Genomic DNA, 18,677 nt, shown 5'->3' with positions numbered 1-18,677 from the left:
GTGTCTAGGGGAATGGCATCAGAAGGACTGTTGCAAGATCTGTAGGGGATTCCGCCCCAGGACTCAAAAAGAGAGGGACCAACGGTTGACGATCCTTCTGATGGAGGCTGCCTTCTGTCCCCGCTCGGAGTCGAGTTAGTCTGAACTGATGCCTAGCACCTCAGCATCAGTGTGCAGTGCTCTGGCAATGACACGGGAAACTGGCACTGAGAAAGGACTTGAGTAGAGATGCTCGGCATCAACAGGGCTCCCTGCACATGGGATCTGCATATGGCAGCACACAGCACCCTTCCCAGTCCCCGGTGCCCTGCAAGAAGAAGAAGCCAGACGGGGACTCTCACCCACATGAGACCAGGACGGAAGGACTCGGACGCAGTGAGAGCTGCGTTGGGCCATGTAAGCGCAGCACCACCTAGCCTAGCACCATCGACTCCTGCCCTGAGAAGGGTCAGTCGAGTCCAGCTCCCCAGAACTCCTCTCCCTGGGAGAGACGTGGAGAGGTGTTGGAGCTGCCCTCCACACTGGACCTTTGAGGCAGCGAGAGAACTCATCACCTTCATAGCACTGCCTTCCCGACCTAGGCAAGACAGGGCACCGAGCTCAAAAGGTAGCCATGAGACCCTCGGTGCCATCCCGAGGCAAGCCAGCGATGGTACCAAGTCAGTCACCTCGGCACCGGTCACTGGTACCTTCTGGCAGCAGACCGGCAGGGCAGATGCACCGGTCCCCAATCTCTCAGCACCGCTCCCCTATGGTCCTCCTACAGTGAGTCCTCCCAGTCGGAGGTGGAGTTCTTTGTGTCCAGGTGGAGCTGGCACAGATTGGAATGCAGATGCCCGAAGTCGGACAGGGAAAGACAGTAGTGTCCCCCGATACCATGACCCGCACAATGCCAGGCTCCAACCCTATGACCATTTTGAACCCCCTGGACATTCCATCAAAGCCAGGAGTCTTATACCAGGAGGTTGGTGTTGGTGGCTTCAGAATCCCACGTGCCTCCCCCACCTCCCTCGATGCAGGACCAGCCGTCCCAAGCTGTACCAGTCACTGCACCGGAAGACCTGGCACCATGCGATCCTCTCAGTGCCAAGGGCTAGAAGCAAGAGCCGGTCCTCGGGAGCTAAGGGGCAAGGGATTCTATTCCCATTATTTCCTAATCCCAAAAGCCAAAGAAGGCCTCCGGCCCATCCTAGACCAGTGAGACTTCAACAAGTTCATGAAGAAGATAAAGTTCTGCATGGTCTCTTTGGCCTCCATTATCCCTTCCCTGGATCCAGGGAACTGGTATGCCACCCTCAACTTGAAGGATGCTTATTTCCATATTTCAATAACACTGTCCCACAGAAGGTACCTCAGGTTTGTGGTGAACCACCATCACTATCAGTTCACGGTCCTCCCCTTCGGCCTGTCGGGGTCACATCGGGTGTTCACCAAGTGCATGGCAGTCGTGACCACTTTTTTGTAGAAGTGCCAGGTGCAGATGTTTACATACCTTGACAACTGGCTGATCAAGGGCCACTCCAAAGCACAAGTGGACACGCATGTAAGCGTGATAAGAGCAATTTTCAACAACCTTGGCCTTCTACTGAACATGCAGAAGTCAACTCTGTCCTCCGTTCAGAGTATAGAGTTCATAGGGGCAGTATTGGACTCAAAATAGGCAAGAGATTTCTACCAACGTCATGATTTCAGACCCTTTGCGACATCACACAAGGTGGCAGATAATTCCCTATCCCCACAGCAAGAAATTGCCTGAAATTCCTCGGCCATGTGGCCGCCTGTACTTACATAGTGCAGCATGCCAGACTGAGGATCCGTCAGGCATGGCTAGCCTTGGTGTATCGACCAAACCGGGACAGTCTAGACAAGGTTGTCACTCTTTCCTGGCCAGTTCTCAAGTCTCTCCTATAGTGGCTCAACCCGTAAGCTGTGTGCACAGGGATTCCCTTCTCCAGACCTCAGCCATTTCTCTGGTCACAGATGCGTGAGCGATGGGGTGGGGAGCACATCTGGGGATGCTCAGGACTCCGGGCCTCTGGTCCCAAGCAGAGCTCTCACTTCACATCAATATCAGGGAGCTGAGGGCAGTTCATCTGGCATGCCAGACCTTCCAAGCTCACTTGGAGGGAAGATGTGTATCAGTCATGACAGACAATACAACAGCGATGTTTTATGTAAACAGACGTGGGGAGCACACTTCTCTCCCCTGTGCCAGGAAGCCCTCAAATTGTGGGACCTTTGCATAGCTCACTCAATACACCTGGAGGCATCTTATCTCCCCAGAGTTCAGAACAAGTTGGGAGACCATCTAAGCAGATGCTTTCACAACCATGAGTGGTCAAGCCTCTGGACATTGTGAACATCCATCTTCCGACAGTGGAGAATTCCCCAGATAACTTGTTCACGACAAGATATAACAGGAAGTGTCTGCAGTTCTGCTCCTTCCTGAATCACAGCCCGGGCTCGATCGTGGATGCATTCCTTCTTTCCTGGAAGGGCCATCTCCTTTATGCGACCAATCCCACTCATCCACAAGGTGCTACTCAAGGTTTGGAGGGACAAAGCCTCAGTGATATTGATAGGTCCAGCCTGGCCATGTCAGCACTGGTACACATCTCTTCTGGAGCTGTCAGTGGAAACTCAGATCACTCTACCGCTGCTCCCAGACTGTCTTCAGCACCCCAACCTCAAGTCTCTCCACTTCACAGCTTAGAAGCTCCATGGCTAAAGTGAACGGAGCTAGTTTGCGCGGATCCAGTTAGGGAAGTCCTCCTTGGCAGTAGGAAACCATCTAGTAGGGCCATCTACCTAGACAAATGGAAGAGATTCACAATTTGGTCATCGCAGAGAAACACATCTCCTAGACAATACCTTTTATTTTGGACTACCTTCTGCACCTAAAGTGGCAAAGACTTTCTGTGTCATCAATAAAAGTCCACTTGGCTGCCATTTCTGCCTTTCACCCAAGTGTGGTGGGCCATTCGGTCTTCACCAACCCAATAGTTGGATGCTTTCTTAAAGGACTTGACAGGCTATACCCTCAGGTACGGCAGCCGATCCTGGCCTGGGACCTTAACCTGGTTCTTTCCAAACTAATGCCCCCCCCCCCCCGCTTTTGAACCACTTGCAACATGCTCTTTGCTCTAACTCTCATGGAAGGTAGCATTCCAGGTGGCAATAACCTCTGCCAGGAAGGTATCCGAGCTTAAGTCCTTAACGTCTGAACCTCCTTACACAGTGTTCTATAAGGACAAGATTCAGCTTTGACCGCACCCAGCCTTCCTCCCGAAGGTCGTCTCCCAGTTTCATGTTAATCAGGATATTTTTCTCTTCGCTTTTTACGCCAAGTCATATGCAACAGCTGGGAACAAAAACTCCACTCTTTGGATGTTCGCTTAGCATTAGCCTTCTATATCAAATGGATGAAGCAGTTTTGAAAATCCACTGAACTATTCATTGCAGTAGCAGACAGATTAAGAGGGCTCCCAGTCTCTTCTCAAAGAATTTCATCATGGATTACATCGTGCATCCGGATGGGCTATGATCTGGAGAAAGTACCTGCTCCCATGCTGACAGCACACTCCACAAGGGCGCAGGCATCTTCAGTGGCGTTACTGGACCAGGTTCCAACCCATGAAATTTGCAGGGCTGCGACATGGTCCTCAATCCATACCCTTACCTCACATTACATTACTCAGCAGGCTAGAGACGAAGCAGCCTTCGGCAGAATGGTGCTTCAATCAGCGAACCCATGAGCTCCGACCTGGCCTCCAAGTTCCTGGGTGGGAGTCACCTAATTGGAATCAATATGTGCAAGCAGTCGAAGAAGAAAAAACTGTTACCTGTCTTTTGTAACTGTTGTTCTTTTAGATGTGTTGCTCATGTCCATTCCAAGACCCACCAGCCTCCCCTCTGTCGGAGCAAGGCCGGCAAGAAGGAACTGAAGTGGCGGCGGGTTGGCAGGGCCCTATATACAGCATCATTGAGGCGCGACTCCAGGGGGCATCTGAGCCGACCTGACAGGTACCGCTAGGGAAAAGACCTTCCGGCTACTGTGCACGCGGGACCTGCACGCCTGATTGGAATGGACATGAGCAACACATCTTGAAGAACAACAGTTACAAAAGGTAGGTAACATTTTTTTTCATTGCTGCCTAGACTTCTGGGCTTGGGCTGGAGTCTGAGCTCTGGGACCCTCCCACCTGGCAGGGCTCTAATACCCAGATTCCAGCCCGAGTCCTGAAGTCTACACAGCAATGAAACAGCCCTGCAGCCGAAGCCCTGCGAGCCCAAGTTGGCTAGCATGGGCCAGTCATGGGTGACTAATTGCTGTGTAGACATAGCCTCAGACAGTGGATATCAATTTAGAATGGAGGCTTCATGAAAAGTGAAAGAAGGAAGAGCTCAAGATGTGGGAGTTTGTTCCACGTTTAGGGGGCAATGGGAGAATGTACTTCTATAATATATACTATACTATATTGCGTCCAGTTCTGGGCGCCACATTTCAGGAAAGATGTGGACAAATTGGAGAGAGTCCAGAGACAAGCGACAAAAATTATTAAAGGTCTAGAAAACATGAGGGAAGATTGGAAAAAAATGTGTTTCTTTAGTCTGGAAAAGAGAAGACTGAGAGGGGACATGATAACAGTTTTCAAGTACGTAAAAGGTTGTTACAAGGAGGAGGGAGAAAAATTATTTTCCTTAACTTCTGAGGATAGGACAAGAAGCAATGGGCTTAAATTGCAGCAAGGAAGGTTTAGGTTAACATTAAGAAAAAATTCCTAACTGTCAGGGTGGTTAAGCACGGGAATAAATTGCCTAGGGGAAGGGCAGCATGTAGCAGGTCCTCATCCATTGTGTGCTGCACAGCTCTGTGGGGGCTTCAGATAAGCAGGTGCAAGAAAGGGGTTAGGATTGGGCTGGTGGCTCCATGGGTCACACTAATCACCTTGAGTAAATGTGGTTGCTGCAGCTCTTAGGCTGCAAACAGTGTCAACAATGCTACTGCTACATCCTGACCTGCAGGGGAAGGATTCTGTCCTGTTGACTCCTGTGGACCACCCCAGTGCACTCGCTCTGAATGCTGGGATAGAAAACTTCATAGGTGCTGCGTGGATGGTGGAATCTCCTAACCCACTGTAAATACCTAATGCAATTGAAAAGTATTGTCACTGATGCGTTCCTTTCCCTGAAGTCTTAAGGTAGAAACCTCTTGACTGTAGGGGTCAGAGGGGGATGAAATCTGTTAGTAGCTGAGTAGGGAGTACTTTGGGCTTGTGGCATTTAGAGAGTTGAGGGTCATTGGGAGTTGGTTTAAGAAATATATTAGCTGGATGTCAAATGATCAGCAGTGAAATAGTGAACAAATTGTCTTCTTTATGTGTCAGACTTAACCCATGGAGGTGAATGAGACAGATTTGTTTCAGACAGCCTGCAGTCAGGAAGACAGAGCTGCACCAGTTTACACTGTTCACGTTTTCAAGTGTATCTTTACAACCATAAATTTTAGGAACACTGTTTCTGGAGCCCATTGATTCAGGAAGCAGTTTTTCACTGAATTGGCTGGCACTCTTTATTCATAAGACTTTTCATATTTTAGTTTAAACTTATGGTGGAAATATCAATCCTAATATGTATTTATGTTGAGTGAGAAATTATGCTGTGACAATTCCTTGAAAAAAGTGTGTGGCAGGGATTCAGGAGAGAGGCTGGTGGAGTCACTGATTCTTGAGGTTGCCTGACACTTCTCATTCTAAGACTGTGGCCAGGCCTACGCTACAGTCTACTGTGACTGATGACACCATCGACTCCATCCCTCAGCACCCAATCTGGGAAACTCTTGCCACCTGAGGAGGTCTGCAAAGCAATTAAACAAATGAAGAACAATAAAGCACCAGGTCCTGATGGCATACCAGCTGAAGTACTGAAAGTGGGGGAGAACACTGACTAACAAGCTTCCCTTGCTGCTCCTCAAAATCTGGTGCACCAAAGAAATCCCCGTTGACTTACGTAATGCTAACATCATCACCATTTTCAAAAAGGGAGACAGGGCTGACTGTGACAACTATCGAGGCATTGCCCTCCTCTCCATCGCTGGGAAGATTCTTGCTAGAATCTTACTGAATCGCCTGCTCCCTCTTGCCGAGGAAGTACTTGCAGAGTCCCAATATGGCTTCAGACCATCACAAGGCACAACCGACATGATTTCTGTAGCCAGGCAGAGCCAGTAAAAATGACAAGAATGACACCAGGAGCTGTATATGGCCTTTATCGATCTGACCAAAGCCTTCAACTCTGTCAACCATGAGGCTTTGTGGAAAATCATGTCAAAGTTTGGCTGCCCAAGCAAATTTATCACCATTGTAAGACTCCTCCAAGTCAGATGATTGCCTCCATCCTGTGCAGCGGCTCTACCTCTGAGCTCTTTGTCATCTGAACTGGCGTAAAACAAGGCTGTGTACTGGCACCCACCCTTTTCTCCATTTTCTTACCAGCTATGAAAACATTAACCCAAGACCATTTACTACAGGGCATTGGCATCCAATATCGGATTAATGGCAACCTCTTCAACCTTTCTCATCTCCATGCCAGAACTAAAGTAATATCGGCAACAATAACCAAACTCCAGTAAGCAGATGATTGTGCTATAGTTGCACACTCAGAGGAGGATCTACAAACAGCCCTTAATTGCTTCTCTGAAGCTTACAAAAACCTAGGGCTAACTCTGAACATTGGCAAAACTAAAATTCTCCACCAGCCAGCTCCCAGTCAATCATCAGACTCAGCAAGGAAGATCTACATCGACAAAGAAGAACTAGAAAATGTAGAAAGCAACAGAGAGTCCTGTGGCATCTTTAAGACTAACAGATGTACTAGGGGTAGAACACTTCACCTATTTTGGCAGCCTTCTCTCACAGAGGGCAGACACAGACGTGGAGATTCAGCACAGAATTTGCTGTGCCAGTTTTGCCTTTGGCAAACTGTCTCGCCGGGTGTTCAACAATCATAATATCAGAACACATACTAGACTTTTAGTTTATAAAGCGGTGGTAATCCCAACTCTCCTCTCTGGCTGTGAGACTTGGGTGACCTATGGAAAACACCTGAAAAACCTGGAACACCCACACCAGCACTTTCTTTGGCAGATCCTCAACGTAAAGTGGGAGGATCATCACACTAATGTCAGTGTCCTCACAGAGACCAACATCTTCAGCGTTGAGGTCCTGATTATCCAGCACCAGCTAAGGAGGAGCGGGCCCTGTGTGTGCTGACTGAAACAACTTCTGTATGCTCAACTAACCAAAGGAGAAGGGAAATGGGAAGGCCAAAAGAAATGCTTTAAAGACACCCTCAAGATAAACATCAAGAGATGTGGCACATCAACACCACAGCCCAGGATAGGGATAACTGGCAAAGACTTGTCAAAGAGGGAACGTCCACTCTTGATGAAAATCGCCTTGCCCTGGTTGCAGAAAAATGCCAGAAAAGAAAGGAAAGCCAACTGTCTCACAGCAATCGCGGCCCAACCCTGTCTTCCAACACCACCTGCAATGTCTGCCAATGAGCCTGTGGCTCAAGGATCGGACTCCTCAGTCACCAAAGGACCCATGAAAGAAATCATCATTGACCTTGAGGGATCGCCGCTGCCACTACAAGCTTACATCGGTATAGCTACATTGCTCAGGGGTGTGAAAAATCCACACCCCCTCAGCAACATAGTTATACCAAGCTAACCCTGGTGTAGACAACACTATGTGAATGGGAGAAGCTTCACTAAAATGCTACAGGGGTGCAGTTGCACCAGTGCAGTTATGTTGCTGCAGTGCTGTACGTGTAGACAAGGTTTGTATTTTTAGTTGCTTATAACTTGGTCAAACCTTAATGGTTTGGGTTGAAATTTTCAGTGCTGGATATCTGCCTCAGGGGAAAACTTTCAGCCAAAATGGTTCAGTTATTTCGGAGAAAGAGGCTAGGGGAAAATGTTGTTTTGCCCGTGTTAAAAAAAATTCTGAAGACGATTTCTCTGAGACGCTCCAGCACCTCATGTTTTGGAGCAGGAATTTGTAATTTCTCAGGGGGTGGCCTTTGTGTTGGGACAGCCAAAGGCATTATTCCTCAAGAAAATCCACCCAAATTTGGCCAAGTTATAAATCTGAAAAATTAGTTTGCACATGTTCAGTAGAGACTTCTAAAATTTTAGTGGCCAAATTCCCCCAAATTTCCATCTGCACTGGGCATGCTCTAGCGTGGGCCTGACCAGGATTTTCCCTGCAATTACAACTCTCTGCTGGGTACAGCCTTCTACTCCCTGCTCACAGAGTCCCCGCCAGCCTCCTCAGTAGAGGAGAGTAACTGCCTATTGGTTGCTGCCGCAACAGTGGGAAAGTGAAAAAGGCAGAGAGCCTAGTCCTGGCAGCCGAGACTGCCCTGTGCAGAGCCCTGTCCAGTTCCCCTGCTGAGCAGAGCATCCTGCTGCCCCAGGCTCTTCAGTGTGGCCCTGTCAGGTCCTTGCACTCCCCAATAACCTTATTACACTGTCTTTCCCCAGAGCGTGTGTCCCACAGTTTGGGAACATCTGATCTAAAGGTTCCCAACCTGGGTGATGACCTTTTGTAGATGTCAGTATGATGCCACACGTTGGGATTAGTTTTTTCAGCATGCTTTTTAAAAAGTTGGGAAATTACACATAAACTACATTAACAGAACATTGGTAAGGTTGCAAAGTCAAGCACTAAAAGGTTAGGAAATGCCAGAATTAAAGTTGCATGTGCAACCTTAATTTGATCCCCTGGTGCATATGCATTATGATAAAGCCTTTAATTATGTGATCGTATACTTTTTTTCCCGCCAAGGCCCCAGCCTCATTCAATGCACAGGGTGGACCTGTTCCGGGGATTAATCGGTTGTGTAGTGAAGGCAGCTGTTTTCTGTAGGACCCCGTCTTATTTGTTACAGAAGTTGGAGGGTGTGTAGTGAATGAAGCAGGGAATTGCAGGAAGAGGAAGGTCATTATCATAATTAAGGTAGTTTAATTGGATTCTCTTCCTGTCTGTGCCACAGAGTCCCTGTGAGGTCCTAATCTTCATAAATCAGACTTTTCACAGCAAGTCACTAATTTTGTTTTCCTGATATTCAGAGTGTCTGACTTGAGACCCCGGGGTCCGATTTGCAGAAAGGCTGAGCACTCAATGCTGCGACTGAAGTCAATGGAAGCTGCGCTTTGTGAAAAATGAGGTTCTAGGCATCTCAGATTGGGCACCCAAAATTAGCAGATGCTTTTGACTTTCATTTCTGTGTCTCACTTGTTCATCTGAAAAATGGGGATAATAAATACCCTCTCTTTCACTGGGGTATTGTGAAAATAAATTAATAAATGTTTGTGAAGCACTAAGATCCTGTAGTGATGAGCACCATAGAAAAGCCCATGAGGAAATTAAAAATTGTGCCTTCAGAGTAAGGTTTGAATAGTGTCAAGTAAATAAGGCATGGGGGCACACATTGACCAATGTGGAGAACATAAAATGTCCATCCTGTGTGCTGAATATGCTGGGGTCCTGTGGAAAGAAAAAATAGTATGCGATCATGTACTTAAATACTGTCATAATGTAGCACACACAGGAGCCAAATTAAGGTTGTACAGACATTAACACTGACGTTTTGTGTGTGTTAAATTCTGATCCTACAGCAATATTGATGGATATTGAGGGCACTCATGAGGCCCTTGAGGAGGGACTTCTAGTCTATTTTTTAAAATATAATCACCATTACCACAACCAAATTTATACCATCTGTATCTTAGTTCTTCATTCTAGTTGTTTACATGTTGAGTGTTTTGCTTTCCAAGACAGTGGAGAGGCAAATTTTCTCAGTAGCATGTCAACTGGCTGTGTGTCAAGAAGTATAAAATGACTAATGCTTTCTACTATTTACATTTTTAAAGTAACTGTTCTAGTTTTCTGTTGAAACTGCCAGTAGTCCTGCCATGGAAACATTAGAATGAGACACACATTAAATCATTTGTCCTAAGTATTTATGTGCCTGTGGTGACATGTGCTTTTCATAGCAGGACAAACTTGGAATAATTATCTATCCTGTGAACCGAAAATAACATACCATTCTCGTACCTGCCGATGTTTAAAAACTATACATAGAGATGTTTGGGAGAGACAAACATCTTTCTGCTCTGTTGTTATTAATTTGTCAGGAGATCTTTTTTGAAGGGGAAAAGAGGTAGTTTACTTAGGATACGTCTACATTAGAAGTTTTACTTGTAAAATTTCCACTGACATACAGCTGCCAATATGGCCATATTGCTAGAGGGCAATCTCACTTGTCTGCATTTGCAAGTGAGCTCATCCTCAGTGATAGGTTGTATTGGCAGAAGATGTGGGTGGGTATCCCAGTGTCCCATACACCACTGGATGGTACACTGCCTTCTGGGGAAAGATTGTAGTGCATTGTGGGATACTCCTCTCAGGGTATTATGGGAGTTTGGGGTCAAATTCTCACAAGCACCACTGTACCATCCCATAACCTGCTCTTCCTTGTGCCAGTTTTCGATCTCTGCCATCTTACTGTGAGAACTATAGATGCTGAACAGACCAGAAGAGCTATCGTGTCTGTTTAAGAGACCAAGCAACTGATTGTACTGTGTTTGCAGAACTCAGACAGTTACCATGACAGCTGGGTGTGCAGCAATGAATTGGAGATAACTGAGGATGTCTGGATGATGCAGGTAATCAGTGCCTTTGCTAGTTGCTGTAGCCATTCGCTGACCAACTGCATATGGTAGAGTAGCAGTTCAGGGCTCATGAAACTAGCATAGAAAAGTGGGATTGCATTGTAATGCAAATATGGGATCATAGCAGTGGCTGCAGGATTTGTGGAAAGCCACATTTCTGGAGCTGTGTGCTGAGCTTGGCCCAGCTCTTCAGTGCGGGCACTCCAGAATGAGAGATGTTTTGACAGTGAAGAAATGGGTGGCTGTTGTTCTAGAAGCTTGGAACCCCAGATGACTATCAGAGGATGGTCAATCTCAGTTCAGTGCTGGAAAAATCTATGGTGGGGGTGGGCATCATCCAGGTGTGCAAGGCCATTAAATGTGTTCTGTGGTACAGGTTGTAACTCCGGGCAATGTGAAGGAAACGATGGATTCAACAAAATGGGCTTCCCTAATTATGGCGGGGCCATGGGTGGAATGCATATCCTGAACCATCCATTCCTTCGCTCTCTCCCTTCCCTCACCCCCCCCCACCTCACTTTGGAGTACATAAACAGGGAAGGGGTACTTTTCAATGGTAATGCATTCATGAGTAGATCACCATGGACGTTTCACTGACACTAACACTGGCTGGTAAGGAAAAGTTCTTGATGCTCACATCTTTAGGAATACAGGTTTTTTTAACAAGCTGCAAGCAGGGACACTGATAGGGTTGGAAGATACCCCCTGTATGTGTTCTCTGGTTTCACAGGTCTTGAACTTGGACCACTAGAGAAGTTCCAAGAACAGGTCCTCTCCTGTCTTTTTTTTTTTTCTTTTTTCTTTCTTTTTCTTTTACCCCCTCCTGATCAAGGTCACTCTTTCAGCCGGCATGGCTGGGCTGGCCCTCAAGAATGTCCCAGCCATGAGGTCACTGATAAACAACCAGAGAGGCAGCCATTGTTAGATTTAAGGGATTAAAATAAATGCCACAGTGCTTAAAATATTTCCCGTATCGATCTGTATAAAATATATGAACAGGTCACAGTCACATCTGCTTGCACCAGGCTCATGCACCAGCACATGCCATGGTAAGTGTATGGGGTACTTTTGAAACCCTTTAGGTGTGATGGGTGCAGGGCTAGATGTGGGGTCCAGGGTAAATGTAGGGATAATGCAGTAAACACTGTTGAACTTTGGCAGTGGGGATCCTGGAAGCTATATCGCTTTCGAGGATACAAAAGGCCCAGAGAAAGCAATTGCTCAAGATGGCTTGAGGTTGCCTGGGCCCATACACAGCTGGCTTCTTCACAGTGATCATACCCCTGGAGCTCATTGCAGAGTGTCTTATTGCAGTGGGAGAAACAAGACTGCTCTTCCTAGAAATGCATGGGCAAAGATCAGAGTACTTGCTGAAAGTTTCCCTGACACTGTGCCAGAGGACAAAAAGGATGTCTGGGCCAAGGTAAACCAGAAACTCTGCAAGTGGAGGAGAGTTGTGGTAGTTGGCTATTGCTGTGAGCCAGTCCAAACCCCGTGAGCCAGCAGCAGTTTCTGCCCCTTTCCTGAGTCTACGCACAGCATGAAAATATTTTGTTTTGTACTTGGATTTTCAGACATGAAAAGCAAAATATTGTGTGTTATGGTCTAGAAAACCTTCATCTCATAAGCTTACAAGAATATTTCTGCAACATCATGTAGTGAATGCCCTAAGGTACTAGATTGTTTGCAAGCATTGTTTTGGTTTTTTTGATGTATTTATTTTAAATGCTCAGGTATTGGATTGTGTATATGTCTTTTCTGGTTTTATTTTTATTTTAAAAATGTTCTTCCTTTGAAAGGCTTCTTATCAAAGGCTTCTGCCAAAGCATGAGTTTGGGAATGCTTTTTGGTATCTTAAAGAATTTCTGGGGTTTTATTTTTTATTATTGCTGCCCTTAAAATAAACCACCTACTTTAAAACAGAATCCCTTTGTTCTCTGCTACGTGCAGTCGGCAGCCATTTTGAGAGGGAGATAGGGGCCAGAGAAAGGGAAGTGAAGTGTTGGGGATCATAAAGAGAGCTTTAAAAAAGTATGCATTAATGGGGGTGGTAAAATACACCTATCTGAGTCCCTATCCCCTTCCTTGATGTGTTCTGTCTCTGGGTCCAGCTGCATCTCAAATAGCTCTTGGTTATCTGTGGGCTCTGCATCCTCCATATCGCCCTCCTCAATGAACTCTTCCTCACTCTGCATTTCTGGGGTTTCTTCCGCTGGATGTTGCGAGGTGTCCACTGTCACAGGCTGGTGATGGGGTCCCGCTCAGTATGACATCAAACTCTGTCTAGTAGAAGCAGCTCAGAGGGACAGCACCAAACGAGGATTGACACATTTCCAATGGTTGGTAACCGGATCCTTGATTCCTTGCCCCCTGCCTTGCCTCTTCGCCTGAGGCCCCGTCCCTGCCCTGCCTCTTCCACCCGAGGCCCTGCCTCAGCACACCACATGCTGTCGCCGCGAGCCTGGCCCCAGAGGTGGTGGCAGTGGCTGCTGCTGCACTGTCTCCTTCCTTCTGCTTAGGGTTGCCATAGATTAAAAAAAAAACCCTGACATCATGGCTTGTCAAATGGCACTCAGACACACAAGCCGAAACCTGGACTCTCCGGGTGAAAACCGGACAGGTGGCAACCCTCCACCAGACTGCCTTTGCCCAGTCTTGTCACCTGCCTTCGTCCCTGCCATACCTCAGCTTCCGCATCTCCTTTGCAATATCCAAATAAACATCCAGGCAGCAGTAGTGGGAGGTTTCATTGTAGCTTTACGTGGAATCATGCCAGTCGGCTTGCTTGCAAAGATGGGCTAGCAGGAATAGTGGTATTTCCAAAACATCCTGGGCATTTTAAATGTGAGAATGGGGAGGATGGGCTTCCAGACACTGTGACCCTGGGCAGCAGAGGGCAAGGATTCAGCCGGAGAAATCACATGTGCAATTACTGCCAGCACTGTTTGTGTTCTCCAATTTACTGATTAATAAGAATTCAAGTGATGCATAGGCATTCAAGAAGTCAGCCCCCAGATTTCTAGTGTGGCCGTGGCATCTTCCTCTCTATCACAGAAGTGCAGCTACTCAGATCAGGATGACCTGTGTTTTCTGCAGGCTGCAAGTCTATATTAAACAGCTGCATTCTGGTTTATTTTTTGCAATTTGAGTGCATTCCTTAGGCTTCTGACAAGTGACCAGTTCGAGAGCTCAGTAGCAAAAGTTTGGGTGCCTTGAAGTAACATGATCAGGCCCTTCTAACTAACTTCCTGTGCCAGCCCAGCCCTGCGTCTCCATTCCCCAGGAGTGGAGAAGTTGAGAAAATGGAGGAACTGGGCAGAGGTGTGATGTAAGGCTGGCAGGGGACACTTGTAACTGAGCCTGAGAGAGTTAATGTGTATGTAATGCTGACAGACCCTGTCATCTGTGAGCAGGATTGAACCTGGGGCCTCTGGAGCTTAGTGCATGAGCCTCTACAGCATGAGTTAAAAGCCAACTGGCTATTAGCTAAAGTTGTAGAGCAGACTTATTTAAGTCTCTTTCTAAGTGGTCTTGGTGCCACTAAATGGGACAGAACACCACACCCTGGAGGGGTGTGGGTTACATGTTGAGCTAGTAAGAGTGTTGTAGCTCGACCCCTAGGAGCTGCTAGCATGACCCTCTGGGCTTTTTTTCCCTTGGCCCCAGTCAGTACTCTTATACTTGAAGAAGTGGAAGCGTCTAAAGCGGGTAGCCCTCCCTTTTGTAGGAGGGGAGACAGAGAGGAGGAAGACTGGAGGGAAGGCTCAGAGTGAATACTGACCACTATCATGTATTTAAGGGTCACAACTTTTTGTAACCTTGACCCATGTTGTGTGACGGGGGGCAGGAAATAAAGGCTGGTCTCTTCCTGTGTGTTTGCACCTTTACAGTGTGAGGGTCTGAATCTCCCTGTAGAAGAGGCCAGTGGTGGCAAATTATCATAGCTGCTATGAAACAGCCTCTCTGGAACTGCCAGTTTCCACTTAATGGTCAAACAGGACCTGGCCAGTAATTCATACTCCTGCAACCAGGAAGCAGGCTCTTCTATGGGGAAGGGAGAGAGAGAGAGAGAGAGAGAGAGACAGGTTTAAATATGTTATCTTTATTTTCAAGTAAAACACAAATTATTAAATTGCTTCTCGGGAGCCTCCCAGTTGTTTATATATAAAAACACACTTCACATTCCTTCCAAATGATAATATTTACAGTTATGCTGTGCAATAATTGTAGAGTGTGTGTGTGTGTGTGTGTGTGTGTGTATATATATAATACTTAGTTATTTGATTTATTCTTAGGTTAAGAATTATGAGTTATCTGAAACTGCTTACCTTATAATGCAGTCAGAAATTGCTTCCCAAAACAATGATATTATTGTCTGGACTGCCTTTGTCACTAGTCAATTTCTTTTGAAGCAAAATGACAGCAATTTTAGAGTCTGTGGAGGGCAAAGAGGTAGTGGCCTAGTTAGTGATGCTAAATAGAAGTGGCTGCCTTAGGGGTGTTGAATTTTTTTCCCCTTTTAAGAGAAATAAAGGAAAATGTAATAATAATTGCTTTTAATTTTGCAGGCAGGCAGCATTAAGCGTGAAATGACCTTCACTACATTTCAACAGGATGACCTAAAAAGTGACATCAGTCAAAAATTACCAGACCAACAGTTTCTCCTGTTGGCCATGAGGGAGGAAGATTTAAAAACTGCAGACACCAAAAAAACAAACAGAATTCATGAGCATGAAAAAGAAAACACTCGTTCTGTCTGTCTTCTTGAACAGAAACGCAAGGTTGTTTCTTCAAATATTGATGTGCCTCCAGCAAGGTAAGGACAGACTTTTAAAAGCATGTTTTGTTTTGTCTTTTAGTGGAAGAGGGGAGGAATGTTGATTACTGGTACTGTTGGCACAGTGAGGCTAATACGCATTCTCCAGCAGGTCAAAGTAAAGCATTAAACTGTTCTTCTGAAGTGTCAGCTGGAGAACTAAACATACCAATAACAAAAACCGGAAACGGAAAGCATTTGAACCTTACCAGCATGTGTTGCTTCTGCTCCCTCTCTGTCACTGAATGGTTGTGCAGGGTATAGTAAGTTTCAATCCACTTAGCTACACTGCTAGTAGTGTGCTCTGGAAAAGATTTTTTTTAAAAGAGAAACAAATACTGAGTACCAATAAAGGGAGGTGGGGGAGAGAAAAATGGAGATGGAATAGTATTAACAGAGAAATGGACATAAATACAATGTGAGTTTGTCATTTTACATCGAGACCCAGTCTGGTGTAGTGCACAGCTGAGGCACCCTAGAAGAAGGATCTGTGCCCCTGACAAGTAAGAGATGGATGACTGAGGCAGAGCCAAGGATCTTCCCACTCCTATCCCATCTGCCTGCATGCTTGCTCTCCAGGAGAGGCTGAAGGTCCCTAAAAGTGTGTGTGTGGGGGGGCACTGGTGCTCAAATTGTGGCCCTGTTTCTCCCCCCCTCCCCACAGCTGCCCCTTCCCACCCCCTGAGGCCTCCTTCCTGTGCTGCCTCTTTTCCCCAAGGTCCTGCCCTCCACTCACTCCTCTCCGCTCCTTCCCCCCATGTTGCTTGCCCTTATGGCCTGTAAAAAGTGGGAAGGCCATGGCCCTCTTACCCCCCCCTTCATTCCAGCACCCCTGTTGCTACCCCCACACCGTACCTGCATCTGCAACATGGAGAGGATACTCAAGGGAGTATGTGGGGTCTTATTCTCCATTATACCCCTAGGGCTGAGTCATAATGAGGCCTGTTGAAGAGCGGGAGAGAAAGGAAATGAATGAATTGAGGAAAATAAACATGAAGGGGAAGGTAACAAAGGAAAGAAAAATCTGTGTGTTCCCAGGAAGTGAGATGGGGTGTGGATAATTCAACTAAAAATATCTCTGAGCCATTGTGGTATAAATAGTTGTGTGTACTTTTACTTTGTACATGTTATTACACTTCTCCTGCCCACTGTGAAACTACTGTAAATGCACACAAACGTAGGTAATTTTATTAGACAATTCCACTTTTGGTTAAACTGCTCAAGATGAGTATTTGGGGATAAATAACTGTTCTCCAACTTGACAAATGCCCAGGTGAGAAGGAGATGACACTGTTTATTTGTATGTTTTCTGGAATTTAAGTAACAGCTAGAGAGGGAATTTCATGTATAAAGCTTATACAGAGTAAACTAATAAATTGTTCGCCCTCTATAACACAGAGAGAGAGAGAGATGCACAGCTGTTTGCCCCCTCCAGGTATTAATACTTACTCTGGGTTAATTAATAAGTAAAAAGTGATTTTAGTAAATCCAAAAAGTAGGATTTAAGTGGTTCAAGTAATAACAAACAGAACAAAGTAAATTACCAAACAAAATAAAATAAAACACTCAAGTCTAAGCCTAATACAATAGGAAACTAAATGCAGGTAAATCTCACCCTCAGAGATGTTCCAATAAGCTTCTTTGACAGACTAGTCGTCTTCTAGTCTGGGTCCAGCAATCACTCACACCCTTGTAGTTACTGTCCTTTGTTCCAGTTTCTTTTAGCCTCTCCACCCCCAAGAGATGCCTATCTCTTGAGCCAGCTGAAGACAAAATGGAGGGATTTCCAGGGGCTTATATAGTCTCTCTCTTGTGGGTGGAAACCCCTCTCTTCCCCTGTGTAGAATCACAGCTACAAGGTGTAGTTTTGGAGTCACATGGGCAAGTCAGTTCTTTACAGGCCAAGCCATTGCCCATATGTTAGACCTAACGTTCCTAGGAAAGCTCAGATGTGGATTGGCGTCTCTCTCAAGGTCCATTGTTAGCCAAGTACTCCCAATTACTTGAATAACCCCTTCACACTATGTTGACCAAATCTGCCTTAGGTGCTTTCTACAGCAAACACTTTAAATACAAGCATAGAGCCAATGCTCATAACTTCAGATTTAAAAATGATACATGCATATGACTAGGATGAATACATGCAGTAGAACATAACCTTTGCAAAGATATGTTACATGGCATTTCAAGTATAAAACATATTCCGTTATGTTTTACACTAGATATGCATATTTACACTCAAAAGCATATTTCTATAAAGCATTATGGGGTGCAAGGTCACAAATGCTTCCTCTAGGAAATTCTGAAAATTAGAATGCCAGAAAACATCTCTCACTCACTCTCACACACACGCGCACACACATACACTTTCTGTGATGGTTCAAACTTCTCCTGATTCTCCTTTCTGTAATGGCTAAAAACCACTATAGGTAATGTGGTGAATGTCCTGGGGTCCAGGTTAACCTGTAGTGTTCTAGTATGTTTTTTCTTTTTTAATTTTGACATTGAGGTTTCAGCAAAGGCCTTGTAAAATGTCTGCATAGTAAATTTACTTGTAGGTAATACTCAGTGGAATGCCTTCCAATATGTCTAGTTGTCCAAGTTCGTTTATTACAAGTTCTGCCTTTGAAGTATATTGTGGTACTGGGACTGGAAAAAGGATGATGCGATTGAGCTGCAAAGTTCAAGACTAGATCAGAGCTTCCCCGAAGTCTGAAGGTGGCGGTACCACTGGTTTTGCTCTGGCCCCTAGAGATAGAAGCCAACTGTGGAAATCCATGAAGATCACAAATGTTCAGAGCTGGGATTCTAATAAACAAGTGAATGTTTAAAATTTGAAAACCTTAGTGCAGGGATCGGCAACCTTTGGCACATGGCCCACCAGGGTACTTACCCTGGCGGGCCATGTGCCAAAGGTTGCCGATTTGTTTACCTGCCGCGTCCGCAGGTTTGGCCGATCACAGCTCCCATTGACCGCTGTCCCCTGTTTCAGGTCAATGGGGGCTGCGGGAAGCGGCATGGGCCAAGGGATGTGCTGGCTGCCACTTCCCACAGCCCCCATTGGCCTAGAGCGGCGAACCACCGCCAGTGGGAGCCATGATCGGCCAAACCTGCGGACGC

The 18,677-nt window shown here is 46.1% G+C and overlaps 1 protein-coding gene across 7 annotated transcripts in view; it reads left to right on the top strand.

The window, feature by feature from the left end:
* ZNF704 (zinc finger protein 704) overlaps positions 1-18,677 on the top strand; it is a 159,013-nt gene that overhangs the window by 25,995 nt on the left and 114,341 nt on the right. For 4 of the 7 annotated variants that reach the window (XM_042844719.2, XM_005301522.5, XM_065585809.1 and 1 more), the window contains exon 2: positions 15,310-15,557. In XM_042844719.2, the coding sequence (XP_042700653.1) occupies positions 15,310-15,557 (248 nt within the window). Of the gene's footprint in view, positions 1-10,660; positions 10,736-15,309; positions 15,558-18,677 lie in introns of all 7 variants that reach the window. The other 3 variants (XM_065585805.1, XM_065585806.1, XM_065585808.1) reach the window with 1 other exon arrangement.

The sequence above is a fragment of the Chrysemys picta genome, chromosome 2 (assembly GCF_011386835.1).
Source record: "Chrysemys picta bellii isolate R12L10 chromosome 2, ASM1138683v2, whole genome shotgun sequence".
In the NCBI taxonomy this organism is placed as follows: domain Eukaryota; kingdom Metazoa; phylum Chordata; order Testudines; family Emydidae; genus Chrysemys; species Chrysemys picta.
The sequence above is the reverse complement of the archived record's forward strand: the minus strand, read 5'-3'. Positions and strand labels throughout refer to the sequence as shown.